Source organism: Ictidomys tridecemlineatus, chromosome 14, assembly GCF_052094955.1.
Source record: "Ictidomys tridecemlineatus isolate mIctTri1 chromosome 14, mIctTri1.hap1, whole genome shotgun sequence".
Classification (NCBI taxonomy): Eukaryota; Metazoa; Chordata; class Mammalia; order Rodentia; family Sciuridae; genus Ictidomys; species Ictidomys tridecemlineatus.
In genome coordinates, this window is record NC_135490.1 from 362,531 (window position 1) to 381,424 (window position 18,894).

An 18,894-nucleotide genomic window follows, 5' to 3' on the forward strand; every position below is an offset into this window, starting at 1 on the left:
TGAGACAGGGAAATACCTGGGATGGCAGATGACCCTCCCAGTAGTTTATGGTGGTTGATAACAGGTTGGGAAACCACGTAGTTCAGCAGGACACCTCTCGTACTCCCCCTCATGGCTTAAACCAATCAGTTCAAACGAATCCCCCTCTTGTACTAACCAATCACCCCTACCCAACTTGCTCCCACCAGTGAATGTGCTAATCAACGTTGAGAGTTGTTGTTTGATTTTTCCCGCGGTGTGTGATGATTTGCTAAGAGATGCTTTGATGTATGTGAAATCCCTGCCTTCCCCAGAGAGTGTATAAAATTGCTGCAAACCCTGGGCTTGGGGCCTCTCAGCATCACCAGTTGCTGTGTGTGCGCGCGGAGGACTGAGCTAGCTCGTAATAAACACCTCTTTGCTGCTTACATTGGTCTTGATCTCTGGTGGTCTTTTGGGGGTCCTGAATTCGAGCATAACAGTGTCATCACCAAGGAGCTGTATTTGTTGGATAAAGGTGAAAGGTTGGGGGGCTGGGCCCATGAGATGCCAGTCCTCATTCTCTTCTGCCACCAACCACCTAACAATGGTCTCTTTCACAATCTGAAGTGGGTTTCCAGTAACCGCAGCACTATGCTTCAGCCCCTGGGACAAGGGGTCCTCGAAAGGGACTGGCCTGGAAGTCACAGACTACACTCTCTCCGAGAACCTCATTTGCCAGATTGTGGATAGCTGGCCGTGGCCAGGTTCAAGGTAAAACGCTTGCCTGGAATGCTAAGAGGAGGCAGGAGAGTAGATGTGGGGATGGTTGGCTCTGCCACAGGAATGGATAAGCAAATGGTGGCTGCTGTTAGGCAGCGTGAGGACCACCATGGATGGCAGAGAGCGAAGCACACAGAGACGCGAGAAAGGCCACAGGACAGCACACACCAGGAGGCACACCACACAAGGCTGCAGAACTTGGATGGAGCACACACAGTCAAGCCTACACACCTACGTGCTCCGGGACTGTGGTGGAGCACCTGGGGGTCACACAAAGGGCTGGTAGGAGTAGACACCTGGGGCCACAGGAGCTTCTGAGTACTTCCAAGATGGAGGTGGAAAGTTATCCAAGTGCTTTCCTGTTTCTGTCCACAAAGCCATCTGAGCTGCTGGGACCCAGTTACCAGCCTGGCACTGCTGCCACCACAGTGTACTCGAAAGAGAACAACAGGAGACCATGCTTTTGTGTTTCCCAAATTGAGAACACTGGACAGAAGAAGCTCCTCTGCAGTTGACTGAAAAACAGTCATTTTATATTTTGATGACTGGGAGAAACTGCATTTCTGCAATGAAAACGAAAGAGGAAATTTAACAACTGAATAATAAATTCAACACAGTATACAATAGTGAGAATCTAATTTTTTAAAGGGCAAAGTGGAGAATAGTTTTATTATTCTCCCATGCATTTATACAAAGAACATTTTCTCCCTACAATCTACATTTTTTAGTGCATTTGTTCCAGTGGGTGTGTCCAGAGATCTCTGCTTAGTAGCGCAAACATTCAGAGACCAGCAGGATGGTTTGCTGAACTAGTCCATGGTCCCACTGAACACAGGCTTTTCTGTGGACTGTGCACAGCCTGAGTGGTGCTCATCTGCAACCTGCACTTTAATGCCATAAGAATAACATAGGGACCAAAAACTCAAATCATCTTTCCTCTTCTACCAAGATTTGGGAAGGTCAGAAGACAGTGTACCTGTGCTTTTGGAGTTTTTTCTAGAATAACTAAGTATGCAGTCAAAATAACAAGCATAACATGCTACCTTTGATTTCACCCTGAAAATGATAAGAATGGAGCTAATAGTGGCTGGTGGAAAAGTTAACAACTCAAAATTGTTTTTATGTTCACAATGTGGTAAACTGCCCTCTCAACCATGAACGGTCTGTTCTTTGCCCCTCCTCAACGCCAACACCAGAGTTCCAGTCGGGTGTCTTGTGTGCATCCATGGATGCTCAGAGACAGCAAGCTGGAGAGAGAAGCATGTGTGGGGGTGCTTCGGAAGGCCAAGGTGTGCTTCTCTGCTCCCTGGGAGCTGGCTGAACCCGAATCCTTTCCACAAGAGGAGGGGTTCAGATTTCTGGCACTCCAGCCTGAAAGAAGCCATAAATCCCAGGCATCCCTGACCCCAAGTGGGATCCCATGCCTACAGCTGTGGGGCCTGGCATGCTCTGGGATGTCAGGGGATAAGGGGACAATCATCAAACATGGTCCATAGAGCAATGAGGTACAACAGAAGCTGGATTTAAAGTAACCTCAACACTCTGGGCTGGTCAGGTAGACATTCCAGGTATTGTGTAAGGGCCTGGGAAGAGCATGGGTGTGGGTGTGGGGACACCTGCAGTGACCTGACATTGGGCCATCAGGGCTGTGGAACCTGAGGACTGACCCAGAATGGGGAAGGCAAATGCCTGCTCTCTTGTGAGCAAGTATGTGCCCTGGAGAGCAGATGAGCTAGGTGTCAGGAGGGGCAGCATCTTCAGACACTTGCTCTTTTTGTGAGGACATGTAAAGTTGAGTTGCCCAGTTAAATGTTTCTCTGCAAGATGGGCATGAAGCCTGTTTTTTCCTTCCTAGTCAGGGACTTGTGGTCTTGCTTCCAGGAGGTGGCTGAGGCCAGGAGTCCTGATAAGGTGGGCACTAGTTTCTGCAGTTCTCATCTGGTAGTCCATGCTTGCTAGGACCTTCCTGTTCCAGGCCTCACCGCACGTACTAGTAAGAGCATCCAGGAAGAGTTCCACATTTCCTAGACTTTTAAAATAAGCGTTCAACTATTTATTTGCTTATTTATTTATGATACTGAGGTATGAACACAGGGACTTGCACATGCTAGCCAAGTACTCTACCCCTGAGTTACAAGATCAGAAATTACGCATTCTTTATGTAAAATATGTAAAGGTATTGAAGGGAGAAGATGGAAAGAAAACAGATCTCATTCCACCCAGGATGGCTCATAGTGACGTCCTGGGAGCCACATGCCTGTGCCTGTAGAGGCTGTAGGTCCTCAGTCTCTGAAGAGGCACGCAGATGTCACAGTGCAGTGGGCTTGGCCCTAGGGAAGAGATCCAAGCTTGCTGCTGCTGTCCCCTCTAACTCAGGATTAGGGCAGGAACATCTGTCTGAACATGAGACCACAGGTGACAGAGTGAATCTGTTCATGGAGACAAATGTCACCTCAGGCTGGATGCCAAGAGTTGCATCCTGGTGCTCACTTGGCTACTTTATCTCTTGTCACTAATTCTCACAAAAGAGGGCCATTGAACAATTAGAAACCCAGCCCTAGGTGGTCTCTTCAGAGACAGGGGGTCTCCAGGGATGCCGTCTAGGTTTCTTGGAATGTACCAGCATGTGTTGTTTTTCATCTTGGCCTCACCTTCTCCTAGATAACGGCCTTGGTGGTCTCTAGATAGGAGATAGCCATACAACTCATATTCTTGAATCCTAAATTACTTAAGCTCAGACACCCCACACGCAGGCACGCTTTGAGTCCAATGTAGCAAAGAATGATTACATCCGTAAGAGCAATTTTGTACGTTAGCATACCCAGGACTCTCCGAATCTTTTGACATTTAAAAATCTAATCTAATGAATTTCATTAGTTTTCTTTTTGGTTGTTTTTATAATTTTTTATTATGCTAAGTATACTGCACATGTTTTCCAAGTTTTTCTTTTTCATTAGTTTTCTTTTGTTCTTCTCTTCTTCAGCTTGAATCTTGACCCCAGCACAGACTTCACGTTCAGATTGTGAGTCCTCTGGTGTACCTACCTATTGGGGACCTTGCTTCGTTTTTGTCAGAGTTGGGTGAATGTTTGATTGGGTGGGTAGATGGCTGGTTGGTTGACTTGATGTGAGGTTGGATGGCTGAGTGGGTGGGTATTGGGATGGCTGGTTGGTGGGTGGATGCATGGATGGATGTCTGGACTGGTGGAGCTTTGATTGGGTGAGTGGTTGCATGCCTGGGTAGATGGCTGGTTGGGTGGGTGGCTGGTTGGATGTCTAGGTAGATGCATGGTGGGTTGGGTGAGGGGGTAGGTGACTGGCTGGATGTGTAGGGAGATGGCTGGCTTGTAGGCTGGGTAGGTAGGTGGGCAGTTTTCCCTTACTGCTTGGTCTCCTCTTGCTGAGGTAATTGTGCAGTTTTTGTTATCATTCATCATCACCCTTGTTCTGTTAATAGCCTTTGCTCTAGCTTGCTCCAATGATCTTCATTCATTTATTCCCTACTCCCATTCCATTCTCCCCTTTTCTATAGTCATGCAAGGTGAACTGAACATCTTTTTATTTAAACATATTCTTGCAAAAGTTCTATTATTGTTTTGTGTATATACGATTTAATTCATGAAAATGTTCTACGTGATTCATCGTATCTTCTTACTTTCCTCCAAGCATGCTGTTTTAGGAAAAGAAAAAGTCCAATGCTACTTGCCTGTCTGAAGTGCTACTTCCCACAGTCCCCAAAGCCAAGCCACTGGCTCACCCTCTTTCCCTGGGAGAGACACCAGGAAAACACAAAAGATGCTAACATGAGACTTATGGACCCGCATGGGAACTTCCCTGAGCCCTGCCCATAAAAGTGGAATTGTAGCCACAGTTGAGTATGATCGTTCTCACATCCTCCCGCATGCCTGCATTTTCTGCACTTGGTTCAGAGGTGTACATACCAACATCCCTACCAACACCTTCCTAAACTCTCCTCGTCTTTTTTTACCCCCAAGAGTTATTTTGAGTCCTATGCTAGTTTGTTACCTTTGGCTCTCAATTCCCTTTTCATTCTGGTCTACCATATAGGCCACCCTCCACATGACCTGTGCTAAAGCCCAGGCCCTCACTTATTCACTTATTTGACACATACCAAATTCTGCTATGTGTCAAATGCTGGGCGATAGTATGGAGACTGGAAAGGATGCAACATCAGGCAGAACACTCCCTGACTTCCTGGGGTGTGGTGATCTACAGGGAATGTCAAGCAGTAAAGCCTAAGCTTGTGAGGAGGCAGCTCAAGAGACGAGGCTGTCAAAGCTGGGGACTGGCCAGGCAAGAGGAGGGGGAGAGTGTTCCTGATGGTGCCCCTGGCAGCACTGGGCCCTCCCAAGGAACCTCTATGATGTCTTAGAACGAAGCTTCATCTTTTGCTGGGAAAGAAGGCACAGTCTGGGCTGCACAGAGCTGAGGCGGGGTCAAACACCAGAATGTGACATCTAGCTACACTGTTCATCTTTCTTCTAGAGAATGTGGTGTGCAAAGTCTGAGCTTCTCATGGTCTCAGTCCTCTAGAGACTGGGGTTCAAACACTGCACCTTCATTGGTTCCCCACCAGTCTGGAGGCTGAAGTCCAAGACCAGGTTTCAACACAGTCGTGTGGAGAGCAATCCCTGGACTTCGTGTGGACCCAACCTGCATGGACGCCCATTGAATAGGAAAATCTGGAATTTTGGGAACTTCCAGTGCCAATCCTGCTGGCAAGATCACCCAGATACATGTGAGTCCTATTTAGCTCTGCCAGGTCCCACACAGCACAGGAGATGGGTGATCTGCTGGAGCCACACAGCCTCTCAGAGATGGGTGTAGCCTGCCAAAATGCCAATCGACCTGCTGACCGCAAGAGATCAGGAAGCAACACTCCACCCTTGAAACCTTATCCCTACCTTTGATGTACCCCCTTAAATAAACTACTAGAACACTCTTTAAATCATTCAGCTCCAGCTCCCATGTGGGATGGACCTATCAGGTGCTCCATGCTTCTTAAAATTATAATTCTGACTCTGTCTTATTTGTTCACTAATTATTTTGGACTTTATTTTCTCAGGTGGCTTATCGCCTCCTGACCAGGAAAAATCACCCTTGTGAGGTGCTAGCTGCCTCGCGATACAGTTGGCTTCTGTTGAGGGCCTTTCTGGGTTGCAAATGGTACCATCCTACTACAGCTACAAGATGGAAGGGCAAGAGAGCTCTCTGGTCTCTTTGGAGAACACTAACCCCATCACACCACCCTACCTCCATCACTTCACCCAAACCTAGACAGCACCCAAACCCACCTTCCAATGCCATCTGATTAGGGAAGGCCCTCCAAAGAACCTCTATGATGTCTTCCGCAGAGAACATGAAGTTTCTGGGTGTTGGAGCACACACATTCTGTCCACAGCAGGAACCACTCTGAGGCCCTGAGTGGTCAGGTCTGCTCAGTGCCACGGCTCCCTCATTGTCAGGAGCCACAAGCTGATGCCTGTCAGAGCATCTCCTCATTGGGTTTTGGTACCTAAAAAAGGTAAACGGCTGGTATGGTTTAGATAGAAGGTGTCCCCCCAAAGTGGATGTGTGAGATTCTGCAAGACCGATCAGAGGTGAGATGATTGGATCCTAAGAGCCGCAGCATAATCAGTGGTTAATCCGACGATCTGGGTTAACTGGGTGGTAACTGTAGGCAGGGAGGGTGAAGCTGGAGGAGTGGTCCCTGGGGTGTGCCTTTGGGCTTGCGTTTTGCCCCTAGTGAGCAGCACTCTCTCTCTGCTTCCTGACTCTCAGGTTCTGAGCCCTTCCTCTGCCATGCCCTTCCTCCATGATGCTCTCCCACCTCAGGCCCATGGCGATGCCTGACCCTGAACTCCGTCTCTGAAATCATCAGCCAAAGCAGACTTTTCCTTCTTTAAGTTATTCTTGTCAGATATTTTGGTCACAGTGACAAAAAGCTAATAAAACAATAGCTGGTAGCCCACTCTCCCTACTGCGATATCTGAGTTCTTCACTTCTGCAGTCCGTTGGCCCCTGGCACGGGCAGAGGCTGTGCGGGTGTGTCTGACATCCGTCTCCATCACTCTGGGAATAACTGAGCTGGTGTTTGAAGACAGGAGTGTCCTTCAAAGGGATCAACCTCACAGAAGTGATATGGAAAAACAACAAAACAATTACGATGGTTTTCTTTCTAACAGGCATCTTTCTGGGTTGGGCACTTAGGAGGGCTGGAGGGAGGAGGTGGGCATGGGTGAGGGAGCCATGTCCTTGGACATGGGAGCCTCTGTTGACAATGGTCCACTTTGTGCTTTGAATACAGCCTTGTTGCTCTGCCACTGTGACTTATTTTTAAAATGGACATGTTTCTTTCTCTTCCTCTCTTTCTCCTCTTCCCTAATCCTGGGGAAACAGGATTACCTTTCTTACCCCTCCTAGACAAAGTAACGGGTCCTGTGCACACACCTACCATAGGAATGAAGTCATGAGACTTGAGGATGGCACCAACGATCTCAGAAATGACCACCTCCCAAACTAAAAAGTGAGAACGTGTGGAACAGAGCCTGTGAACTACGACTCTAAAAACCTCCTGTCCCCCTGATGGGCAGAATCACAGCCTCTGGGGCAGGAGTCACCTATCTTTCTCCTTTGCTAGTAAAGTGATAAAAATTCTTTTTCCATTTTCTCAAAACTTTGTGTTTGCTATTAGAACGGCATCAGGGACCTGGACCAGGCTTTCAGTAACCTCCACTGAGCCTGGCCCCAGGAGACGTGGCTGGAAGACAGTGAAGGGCTCATGTGGGAGCAGAAAGTGTTTTATTTAGCAAAGAAATATTTCAGTGAGGTCTTTTTGTAAGGCAAAGGCAAAGCCAAAATTCTGTCATGTAACAAACAGCAAGTGGAGTCCCTGTCAGCGAGTGGACAGTTGTTAGCCATCCCCTGACCACCCTGCCAGCCTCCACCTGACCTCCAGGAGGTAACTGGCGATGCTATTGGTGGAGTGTCCCCAGAATGGTACAGTGAGCCCACAGGGTGGACAGAGGCACCACTGTGCAGGCCTGGGGGGGGTGCTTCTTCACAGTTTCTTTTCTTGACCAGAACTTTCTGCCCAGAATTCCCTCCATCTGTCTCCTGAGGCCACAGTCTTCCATGTTCCTCTCTTCCTTTTCATTCTTTCCCAGGGCTTTGGACTGGATTATGTCTCCCAGATCCATGTGTTGATACCCTGACCTCCCATGGGACTATGGATAGGGCCTTTGAGGAGATGATGATGATTCAACGAGGCACAGGGGAGAACCCTAATCCATCGGATGGGTATCCTACAGGAGGAAGGAGCCCAGCAGAGAACCGGGAAGGAGGAGACAGGACTAGGGAAACAGCCTCCCCCTCACCTTGACTCCGGACCCTGCCTCCAGGGCGGAGGAATGAGTGTGGGCCACAGGCGCACGGTGCGGCCGTGCCACCCAGCACTCACTTCTTTGTGAGGCCACCCGTCCTCTCCAGGTATTTAGCTGCTCCCACCTCCTTGCTCCCTCACTCGGCACCATTCTGCCCAGAACGTGAACGATCCCTTTGTCCAGCATATCCAAATGCATGAACTACCCACAGAAGAGTCACATTACCAAGGGACCTGCGTTCCAGTCAGCCTTATTTTACTTCAGAATGGCCCCAGATCACCAAACGGAGGAGGTGTGAGAGGCACCAGGGCATAAGACATGGGAGGAGACTGAGTCTGGTGCTGTGTGGAAATGCTGCAGGGCAGGAAGGGGAAAGAGCATCCGTAGGACTCAGTGCTACCTTTGGAATCTACCAGGTCTTGGGGTAGAGCCCCTGGATCAGGGGCACTGGGATGCCCAGCAGCTTCCCTGAATCACCAGTATCCACAGCAACTATGGAGCCGCCTGTCTCTGTGTAAGCAGCTGGTGCTAGGCTCCAGCTCATCCCAACGAGGCGCCTTCCTTCAGGTGTATCAGGGGGAGGTGTCAAGCTGAACCATCCTTCCCCTGCCTCCAAATGCTAGCTGGCTACCCAACCACTGTGTCCCCCAAATTACAGACACACCACTCATGAGAACTACTTCCATCCATTACTGTCGTCCACGACTGATACAGCCAGGGGGATCCTCACAACAGGTCGCACCAATGGGGTTGTCTAAGTCGGGATTTTTGGCCTCTAATACTGGGAAATAAATAGACCTCTATTCATCATAAAGTTCCAAGTCTCAGATATTTTGGCATAGCAACTGAAAATTGACTAATAAACAATGTTTTTTATAAGTATACTTTTAAAAAAAAGTAACAGTAACAAAAATGCTGTGATATTGGCACCAAAACGGATACAAGACCAATGGTACAGAGACACAGAGACAAACCCACATAAATACAATTGTCTCATAATAGACAAAGGTGCCAACACATTCACTGGAGAAAAGATGGCCAGTATGGAATTTGGCCACATCCCCAGATTCACTACTGCTGTCGCTCCTAGGCCACACTCAGACAAGCCTGTGCAGACACACTGCCTTTGAGAGCTCTTCACAGTGGGCAGAAACCCATGAGGACCCAGAATTCCAAGATTCTGCTGCTTTTGTCCTTTTGTGTTCATCTTAGGCTCCGTTTTTAAAACGTGACCATGAATGAACGCCACAGCTCTGAACCTGGAAGATGGGCCCAGGCACCCTGTACCTGGCCATTCTTGCCGTTTCTGAGGGAAGTGTCCCTCCTCCTAGGGCCGATCCTGTTACTCTGCTTTACTAGACTTTTCAAAGTTCCAGAATCTGTAGGGCATGACACCTTCACTCCAGGGTGGCCCTTGGCAGCCAACACGGCCTCCAGAGTTCTTGCAGGGCCGGCCTGAGCGCCAGGACCTGACTGAGGGCCGCAGTCTCACAGCTGCTCCCTCGCCTCCTCAGGTGAACACTTTATAGCGGCTTAGACAGACGTGTAGACTACCTATTTGATGGTGTCCTGAAGGTCACTATCAGACTGGTGGGGGCCATGTGGCTAGAGGTACCTACATACCAGTCAGCCTTATTTTACTTCAGGATGGCCCCAAATCACCAAATGGAGGATGCAAGAGAGCCCAGAGCCTGAAACATGGGAGGCACCTGCATCTTTTTTCTGGGGTGTGGAGGGGGGTACTAGGAATTGAACCAGGGCAACTTGACCACTGAGCCACTTATCCAGACCTTTTTTTATTTATTTTAAGGCAGGGTCTCACGAAGTTGCTTAGAGCCTTGCTAAGTTGCTGAGGCTGCCTCTAACCCTGTGATTCTCCTACCTCAGCGTCCTGAGCTGCTGGGGTTAAAGGCGTGCACCCCTCACCCAGCTGTTTTTCGTGTTCTTGATGACCTTGTTATCGTGGTCTTCTGCTGTGTCCTCTCTTTCCTCTTACTTTCACTGAGAAGTCAACCTGAGGTGTCCTTGTGATTAGAGCCCCCTCTTCATACAGGTGAGGGATCTGGATGAGGAATCTGCTGCAAGGACACTGGTCCTGGCCACCGTTCACCTACAGCACTGAGGCGGGTCTCCTTCCTCCACGAGCTCCCAACGGCCTCCTGGGCCTGGGCTTTCCAGTCACCAGGCCCAATCCCCCTATTTAAAGAGCCTATTCATTAAGGTGTGTTTGTTAGTACGAAAATAAATACTGACAAACTCAGAATCTTCCTATTGGTTCTGAACATCCAATTTGCATCTTTTAAGTGTGAAACATTTGCATATTTTCCCATCAACTTAATGCACTGTTGGTGGGAGGGAAGTTCCAATTTGTTGCCCTTTATTTAATTTCACAGAATTCCTGTGGACTCTCCTTTCTTCTATAAAACCACTTTATGACTGTGTACATTCTCCTGACCCTAAAAATGCAGGGGAATACTGACACCATAAAATAAGTAAGTGGAATGACAATCAGGGTTCGTTAGTTTTGTATATTATTCTAATTCCAAAAACAGCAATGCTTCTTCTAGAAAACAAAGCAAATAAATCTTGTCTCTAATATGTCAGCATAAACATAATAATCTGCTTATCCCACTGTGATTGGAATAAGATAGTAATCAGATCAATTTATCCTCTATAGTGATGCAAAATATGCATGCAACCATGTAGTTTATTTTCTGTAAATTTTATCAGTTAAGACAAAGGGAAGGAAGATCTCAAGGAATGTGAGGAATTTTTATTAGATTGCTAATAATAAATTATAATCATGGCAAAAAGAAAAAAGATTCAGTATTTTCCAACCCTGTCAATGTTAGATTGAATCCTGTGATCTTAGTGCAGTTGGTGCAACTTGAAGTGGTAAGAGCAAGCACAAGTGTGTCCCTGGCTGACCCAGAGCAGCCTGTGCTGAGCTTGTGCACACCCAGCTTGGTCCACTCTGGGTTCCCTTCTGTCCAGCTCTTACATGTGGCCGAAGCATCTCTGTAGAGTGTCTTCTCATTCCTGGCACTGCATTCTTCTGGGAACCTGATGAATGCATCCAACCCTTTCCAAAGTGAGAAGTATACACATAACCACCCTGCCACACAAAAGTCCTGTGTGCTTTGAAGAGGTGATGCATTCCCCAAACAGATTTAGCAGTGTACTTTATGCTGTTGCTTAACAAATTTCTGAAGCCTAGTGCTTAAGACAATACCATTACCACCCTAGTGCATCCCTATGTCATAGTATAGGTATGGCTAGGTTGGGTGGTCTTCTGAGATCTCATGGGGCTGCTGCAAGAATCCATTCCAGAGATTGCAGGACTCAGGTTCTGTTTACTTTCTGGCTGTCAGCCAGAAATATTCTCATCTATCTGAGACCCCTGAGTGAAAAAAAAAAAAAAAAAAAGGCAGAGTAACAGGATAGGCCCTTCCTGAGACCCTGTCTTAAAATAAAATTTAAAAAGGTCTGGATAAGTGGCTCAGTAATCAAATTGCCCTGGGTTCAATACCTAGTACCCCCTCCACACCCCACAAAAAAAGAAACAGTGACACGGTGATGCCTGTAGTTCTTGCTTCTCGGTGGGCCTTCACCTGAATCACATGGGTGGAGGACTGCATCCCGTTCACTCTGTGAACCTGCTGGCAACACACAGCTAGTCTGCCACTGTGACTCCGGAGGACCTGTCCTGGCATGACCCAAGTGTGGCTCCACTTGCCATCTTTGCTAAGCTGGGGGTGCAGGTTGGCCGCTTGTTGCAAGGTGACCCATCTCTAGAACCAGAAAAGATACTCCATTTCCATCTGCTTCTATAAGGTTCCACATATTGGAAGGGACATCTCTGGGGGAACTTGTTGATAATGATGGAGGGTGATCCTAAGGCTTCCTTTCTTCTCCGTCTGGTGGTGGTGGTGGATTCAGCAGCTGCTAAAGAACCACAGATATTCCTTGAATTTACACAGTACTCAGATCTCAAGCTATTTTTGCGGGATACATGGAACCTACAGATTACCACCAGCAGAAGTGGGCAAATCTATCATGGAGTCAGGTCCGAGTCCTGGCCACACTTCCTGATTGTGCAAAGAGCAGATGACAATGATGTCCTCAGAGGAAAGTAGAGGACATCATCCTAGGTTCACTTTTGAGGAGAGATGGGTGTTGTCTCTATCAGAAGCCAAAATACCTGGCCTAAATCCATATGAAATCTTAAGGAATCCTGAATAGCAAAATAATCTTGAAAAAGACAAATTGGAGGATTTAAACTTTGTGATTTCAGAACTTAGTAGACATATACAGTAATCGAGATGGTATAGTTGATTCTGCAATCTGTATTTGGGGTAAAAATGGGAGTTCATAACCCACTTGAATCTAATGTATGAAATATGATACGTCAAGAGCTTTATAATGTTTTGAACAACCAATAAAAAAAAAGATGGTATGGTAATGGCATAAAGGCAGATATATAGACCAATGGATTGGGGCAAAGAGCACAGCAATAAACCCTCACAGATTCCATCGGTTGATTTTTACAGGGGTACCGAGAGCATTCACTGGGGGATAGTCACTTCAACAATGGGAAACTGGATATCCACATGCAAAAGAAGGAGGTTGGATCCTGACCTTACATATACAAAAATTAACAAAATGAATCAAAGATCAAATATAAGAATTAAAATGATAAAACTTTAAAAAGAAAATACAACATAAAATCTTTATGACACTGGATTTAGTTGCGATTTCTTAGATATGACACCAGAAGTACAGGGAAAAGGAGAATAGTTAAGTTGGACTTCATGGAAATTAAAAACTTTAGTACATCAAAGGATACTACCAACAGAGTGAAAAAGCAAGCTTTAGAAATGCGAGAAAATATTTCTGAAACACGCATTTGATAATAGATTAATATCCAGAATACATAAAAAATTCCTAAAATGCAACAGTAAGAACTAAACAATCCAAATCACAAATGGGCAATGGCATGGACAGACATTTCTCCAAAAAAGATACACAGATGGCCAAAAGCACAGGAAAAGATGTCAACATCCTCAGTTATTAGGGACATTAAATCAAAACCACCGTGAGATACTACTTCATATTCATTAGGATGGTTATTATCAAGAACAAAAAAATCACAAGCACTGGGGAGCACAGAGAGAACCTGACGCCCTTTTACACTGTCGGCAGGAATATGAAATGCATTTGACGTGGAAAAGTCTGGCAATTCCTCAAAACATTAAACACAGAGTTACCATCTGATCCACAATTTTACTTTCAAAAGAATGAAAACAAATGTCCATAGAGAATCTTGTATATGAATGTTCTTATCAGCATTTTTCATAATAGGCTAAAGAGGAGACAACCCAAGTGTCCATCAACAGATAAATGGATACAAAAAATATGGTCTATGGTCACAGACTGTGAAATGTTCTTTAGCTTTAGAAAGGATGAGAGTGTGATGAATGTACAACCTGGTGAAGGGACTAAAGCTTCTAAACCATCCACCTAAAAATGATCAAGGCAATACATTTTATGTCCTATACATTTTACCACTAAATGATAGCTATAAAACTATCATTTTCATGGACAGAGACAATGCCCTTCTAAAATGTTAAACCAATTGACTGATGCTTTTAAAATTCAGCAACTAAAAACTGGTTACTCTTCCCATGACAAAGAGAGAAAAATAGGCTCTTGACACTCTCAACTTAAAATAATCCTCCATGATCAAATTACTCAAACCAGAGCTTTATAATACTCACAAGGCAGTCCTAAAACCAAGATTTTCAGATACAAAATGATGTAAAACTTCAGAAAAACATAACAACTTCAAACTATATAGTTTGTTTAATAATGCTCATTTTCATTTTTTACAGCAATCAGAAAAACAACCAAGTTTTATGTAGTCATTCAAGACATATACAACTGTAGATAAGGGAGAAATTTCAATTTTCCCCAACTTCTCATTTAAAGTCTCAAATGTCACCTTACCCATTATATACAAGCACAGAAATAAATAATATGTCAAAAATGTCTTTAATGTTCCCAGGACTTGAGTTACAAAGAAAATATCAAGAATTTAATCTTCTTTGTATATAAGAATTAACTCTTTTTTTAAAAAAAAGAGTAGTTATAGTTGGACACAATATCTTTATTTTATTCACTTATTTTGATGTAGTGCTGAGGATGGAACCCAGGGCCTTGCATATGCAAACAAGCACTCTACCACTGAGCCACAACCCTGAGAATTAACTCTTAGTCTATTCTGTATTTGTCTTTTACATTTTCTGGTTAAATACTAGCTCTTCTTAAAGTGGTACACTGATTTCACTCACTGTCTTTCTCAGGAAAGATGTGTGTGATCCAGTAATTAAAGAAGGCTGAGATCACTCTGGCATGGTCTGAAAGAAAACAAAAACAAAAACAAAACAAAACAATGAATAAAACAGAGCTGAAGCAAAAAGATAAATTACAAATTATTACTGTGTAGTTGTTAGCCTTTAGGCCCCAAGTAGATCCTGAAATAGTCTAATTATGATGTAGACAGGGCCACAACACAACCTGTGAATCACACATTATGCAACAGACACAGAATTGGTTCTGAGTGTCTGTGTTCTACTGGGGCTCTCAAGCTCTACTGTACCCCAACTCCATGCTCTCATGGTATTACAGGGTTACACTTCACATGCGAATTGAAATCATAAGGAGACAGAAGTTCGTGTCAAAGGTGAACAAGCAGGAGAAAACTGAAAGGGGGACAAGATGGGTTTTAGGGAACTCACTTTCATGAGGCCCAGTACTATACCAGAACAGCTAGAGTAAATGGTCAAGGGACCAAGCAAGTCTTGAAATCACCTGCCAGTCCTTGCATGGCTTCCTGGGAGAACCCTCACTCTGATAAAGATTCTCTTTGAATGCTAGGCTTCCCAATGTGCAAAGCCTCTAGAATCTAGTTTAGGACAGTTGTACCACTTCTAAAGTCATCAGCCGAGGGCACAGGTACAGGGAGGAAGCTCCTCAGGGTTAGTCAGCTCCTGGGTTGCCACTGCTGCTGACGTGGATGCTTTACTTCCAAACCAGATTGGAACCTGAGACCTGGTGCTTTGAGGAGAGAGGTCCCACCTGACCCCTCTTCGGAAGCCACTCTGAGACCCTCCCCAGGCTGAAGCTCTTCTGACCAAGGGCAAGGTGCCTGACCTCTGCAAGCCTCCTTTTCTCACAGGCAGGGTGGTAAAACCTCGCCTCACATTAGACTGAGAAATTCTAGCAGTAGGTCTCAGTGCCTGCCTGGGGTAGCAGTTCAGCCAATGGCAGCTCTGACATTAAAGTGTGTCTGTGACACAGTGTAACAACATGCCAGCACCAGATCCACTCTGTCACTGAGCACGGACCTATTCCAGGGCTGCAAAAGCACAGGAACTGGGCTTAGGAAATGTCCGTACCTGACTTGAGTGAAGTGTCAGATTTAGGACATGCGGCAGGCAGAAAACGTTTTGTACCTGATGTGAAATGCTATCCCCGGAGATGAGACACTCATTAGATTTCATAAACTAGTTTTATGAGAAAGTAAACTTAATTCTAAATAGTTACAGAGGCCAAATCAGCATCAGACAAATTTGATCTTTGAAAACAAAGTTTGATCATATAAAATTTTATTTTACAAAATAGCTCAATATAGAAAAAACTAAGTGCCTCCTACCACCTGCTCAAGGGGAATACACTGAACAGAGATATTAGTTCTATCAACTCCTTAAAGCAAATGATTTGTGGACAAAAACCTGCCCAGTGATTTAATACCGGGGATCTCTGACTCCCTGACAGCTGCCCAGGCTCAACGCACTTCAGGACACTGCAGAAGAGTCTTGTGCAGATTTAAAGAACTGAAATTTCAAATTTTAAGTGGTTTATTTCCACCCCATAAAAATTTCATATTAGTTTAGGTCAATAAAACTGACCATTTATGGTTTATAATACAACTTTACTATAGAATTTAAGTGTGTCAAATCTTATATATATTAAATAGCAGGTCTCACAACCAACCAAAAGTGAAGAGCCAGCCTGTGGGTAAAGGCCTTCATCTCCTGTGCACAAGCCGCGCTCTGCTGCTTTCCACCCAGGGGCCTACTCCCAAAGGCACACTCCTCTTGGCCTCTTTCTTTCTTCTTTTTGACAAAAAAATACTTCTTTATTAGTGAGTTTTACAATATGGATAATACATAGAAAAAATACAAGTAAATGCAGACCCATCTGGCAAAAATGAACTACAAAGAAGGTAAAGATACCACAACTCAACCCACACAGGGCGACACACTGCAGCTGGTACCGAAGACAGCACCAAGCTCTCAGTTTTTTTTTTTTAACTTTTTTTTTAATTAGCTACACATGACATTACAATGATCTTGGCAATTCATACATTTTTTAAATTTTTTAAAAAATTTAAACCTAATTTGTTGTGTTTGACAGCAGAGTGCATTACAGATCATGTCACACACACGGAGCACAGCTTTTCACATCTCAGGTTGTACACAAAGTGTATTCACACCACTCACATCTTCATACATGTACTTCCGAGTAATGATGTCTGCCTCATTCCACTGTCTTTCCTGCTCCCATGCTCCCTCCCTTCCCCTCCCACCCCTCAGCCCTATCTAGAGTTCATCTTTTCCTCCCACTTCCAACCCCAGTATGAGTCAGCCTCCTTACATCAGAGAAAACAATCAGCATTTGGGTTTTTGGGATTGGCTAACTTCACTTCCAACGCCATCCATTTACCTGCAAGTGCCATAATTTTATTGCCTTTTATTGCTGAGTAATATTCCGTTGGGTATACACACCACAGTTTCTTTATCCATTCATCATTGAAGGGCATCTAGGATGAACCTAGGATGAACCTCACTTGATCATGGCTCCACAGTCTAGCTATTGTGAATTGTGCTCCTATAAACATTGATGTGGCTGTATGTATGCTGTTTTTAGGTCCTTTGGGTTAGACTGAGGAGAAGGATAGCTGGGTCAAATGGTGGTTCCATTCCCAGTTTTCTGAGGAATCTCCATTCTGCTTTCCATAATGCTTGTATCAATTTGCAGTCCCACCAGCAGTGTATGAGTGTGCCTTTTTCCCCACATCCTCACCAACACTCTTTTTTGTTTGTTTGTTTGTCTTCATAATAGCTGCCATCCTGACTGGAGTGAGATGAAATCAGAGCAGTTTTGATTTGCTTTTCTCTGATTGTTAGAGATGTTGAGCATTTTCATATAATTGTTGATTGACTGTATATCACTTTCTGAGAAGTGTCTGTTCAGTTCCTTGGCCAATTTATTGATTGGGTTATTTGGTTTTTTTGGTGTTTAGCTTTTTGAGTTCTTTATATACCCTAAAGATTAGTGCTCTATCTGATGTGTGAGGGGTAAAAATTTTCTCTCAGCTGTAGGTTCTCTGTTCACCTCACAGATTGTTTATTTTGCTGAGAAGAAACTTTTTAGTTTGATTTCATCCCATTTATTAATTCTTGACTTTAATTCCTGTGCTGTAGGAGTCTAATTAAGGAAGTAGGGGCCTAATTGGATATGATGGAGATTTGGCCCTACCTTTTCTTCTATTAGATGCAGGGTCTCTAGGTCCTTGATTCACTTTGAGTTTTGTGCAAGGTGAGAGATAGGGGGTTAATTTCACTTTGTTGCATATGGATTTCCAGTTTTCCAAGCACCATTTGTTGAAGAGGCCATCTTTTCTCCAATGTACATTTTTGGCACCTTTGTCTAATATAAGATAATTATAATTTTGTGGGTTAGTCTCTGTGTACTCTATTCTGTACCACTGGTCTCTCAGTCTGTTTGATGCCAATACCATGCTGTTTTTGTTACTATTGCTCTGTAGTATAGTTCAAGGTCTGGTATAGTGATGCCTCCTGCTTCACTCTTCCTGATAAGGATTGCTTTAGCTATTCTGGGTCTCTCTATTTTTCCAGATGAATTTCTTGATTGCTTTTTCTATTTCTATGAGAAATGCCATAAGGATTTTGATTGGGTTTGCATTAATCTGAATAATGCATTTGGTAGTATGGTCATTTTGATAATATTAATTCTGCCTATTCAAGAACAAGGGAGATCTTTCCATCTTGTAAGGTCTTCTTTAATTTCTTTCTTTAGTGTTCTGTAATTTTCATTCTAGAGGTCTTTCACCTCTTTTGTTAGGTTAATTCTCAAGTTTTTTTTTTGTTGTTGCTGAGGATGTTATAAATGGAGTAATTTTCCTTGTTTCCCTTTCAGAGGATTTGTCACTGATACACAGAAATGCCTTTGATTTATGGGGGTTGATTTTGTATCCTGCTACTTTACTACTAGTAAACTTCTACTAGTTCTAGAAGTTTTCTGGTAGAATTTTTTGGGTCTTCTAGGTATAGAATCATATCGTCGGCAAATAATGCTAATTCAAGTTCTTATTTTTCTATCTGTATCTCTTTAATTTATTTCATCTAATTGCTCTGGCCCATGTTAAATAGAACTGGTTGAAAGAAGATATCCCTGTCTGGAATGTCTTCAATTTTTCTCCATTTAGAATGATGTTGGCCTGGGGCTTAGCATAGATAGCTTTTACAATGTTGAGGTATGTTCCTGTTATCCCTAGTTTTTCTAGTGTTTTGAACAGGAAGGGGTGCTGTATTTTGTTGAATGCTTTTTCTGAGTCTATTGAGGTGATCATATGACTTGTATCTTTAAGTCTATTGATGTGATGA

General features: G+C 44.4%; 1 protein-coding gene across 4 annotated transcripts in view; it reads right to left on the bottom strand.

Annotated features, from left to right (window-relative positions):
• Erich1 (glutamate rich 1) overlaps nucleotides 1–18,894 on the bottom strand; it is a 136,719-nt gene that overhangs the window by 49,256 nt on the left and 68,569 nt on the right. The window contains exons 6-7 of one of the 4 annotated variants that reach the window (XM_078030722.1): nucleotides 14,494–14,559; nucleotides 10,897–12,085 (exon numbers count right to left, since the gene is read on the bottom strand). In XM_078030722.1, coding sequence (XP_077886848.1) covers nucleotides 11,817–12,085; nucleotides 14,494–14,559 — 335 coding nt within the window. In that variant the 3' untranslated portion in view covers nucleotides 10,897–11,816. Of the gene's footprint in view, nucleotides 1–10,896; nucleotides 12,089–12,537; nucleotides 14,560–18,894 lie in introns of those variants that run through there. The other 3 variants (XM_078030721.1, XM_078030723.1, XM_078030724.1) reach the window with 3 other exon arrangements.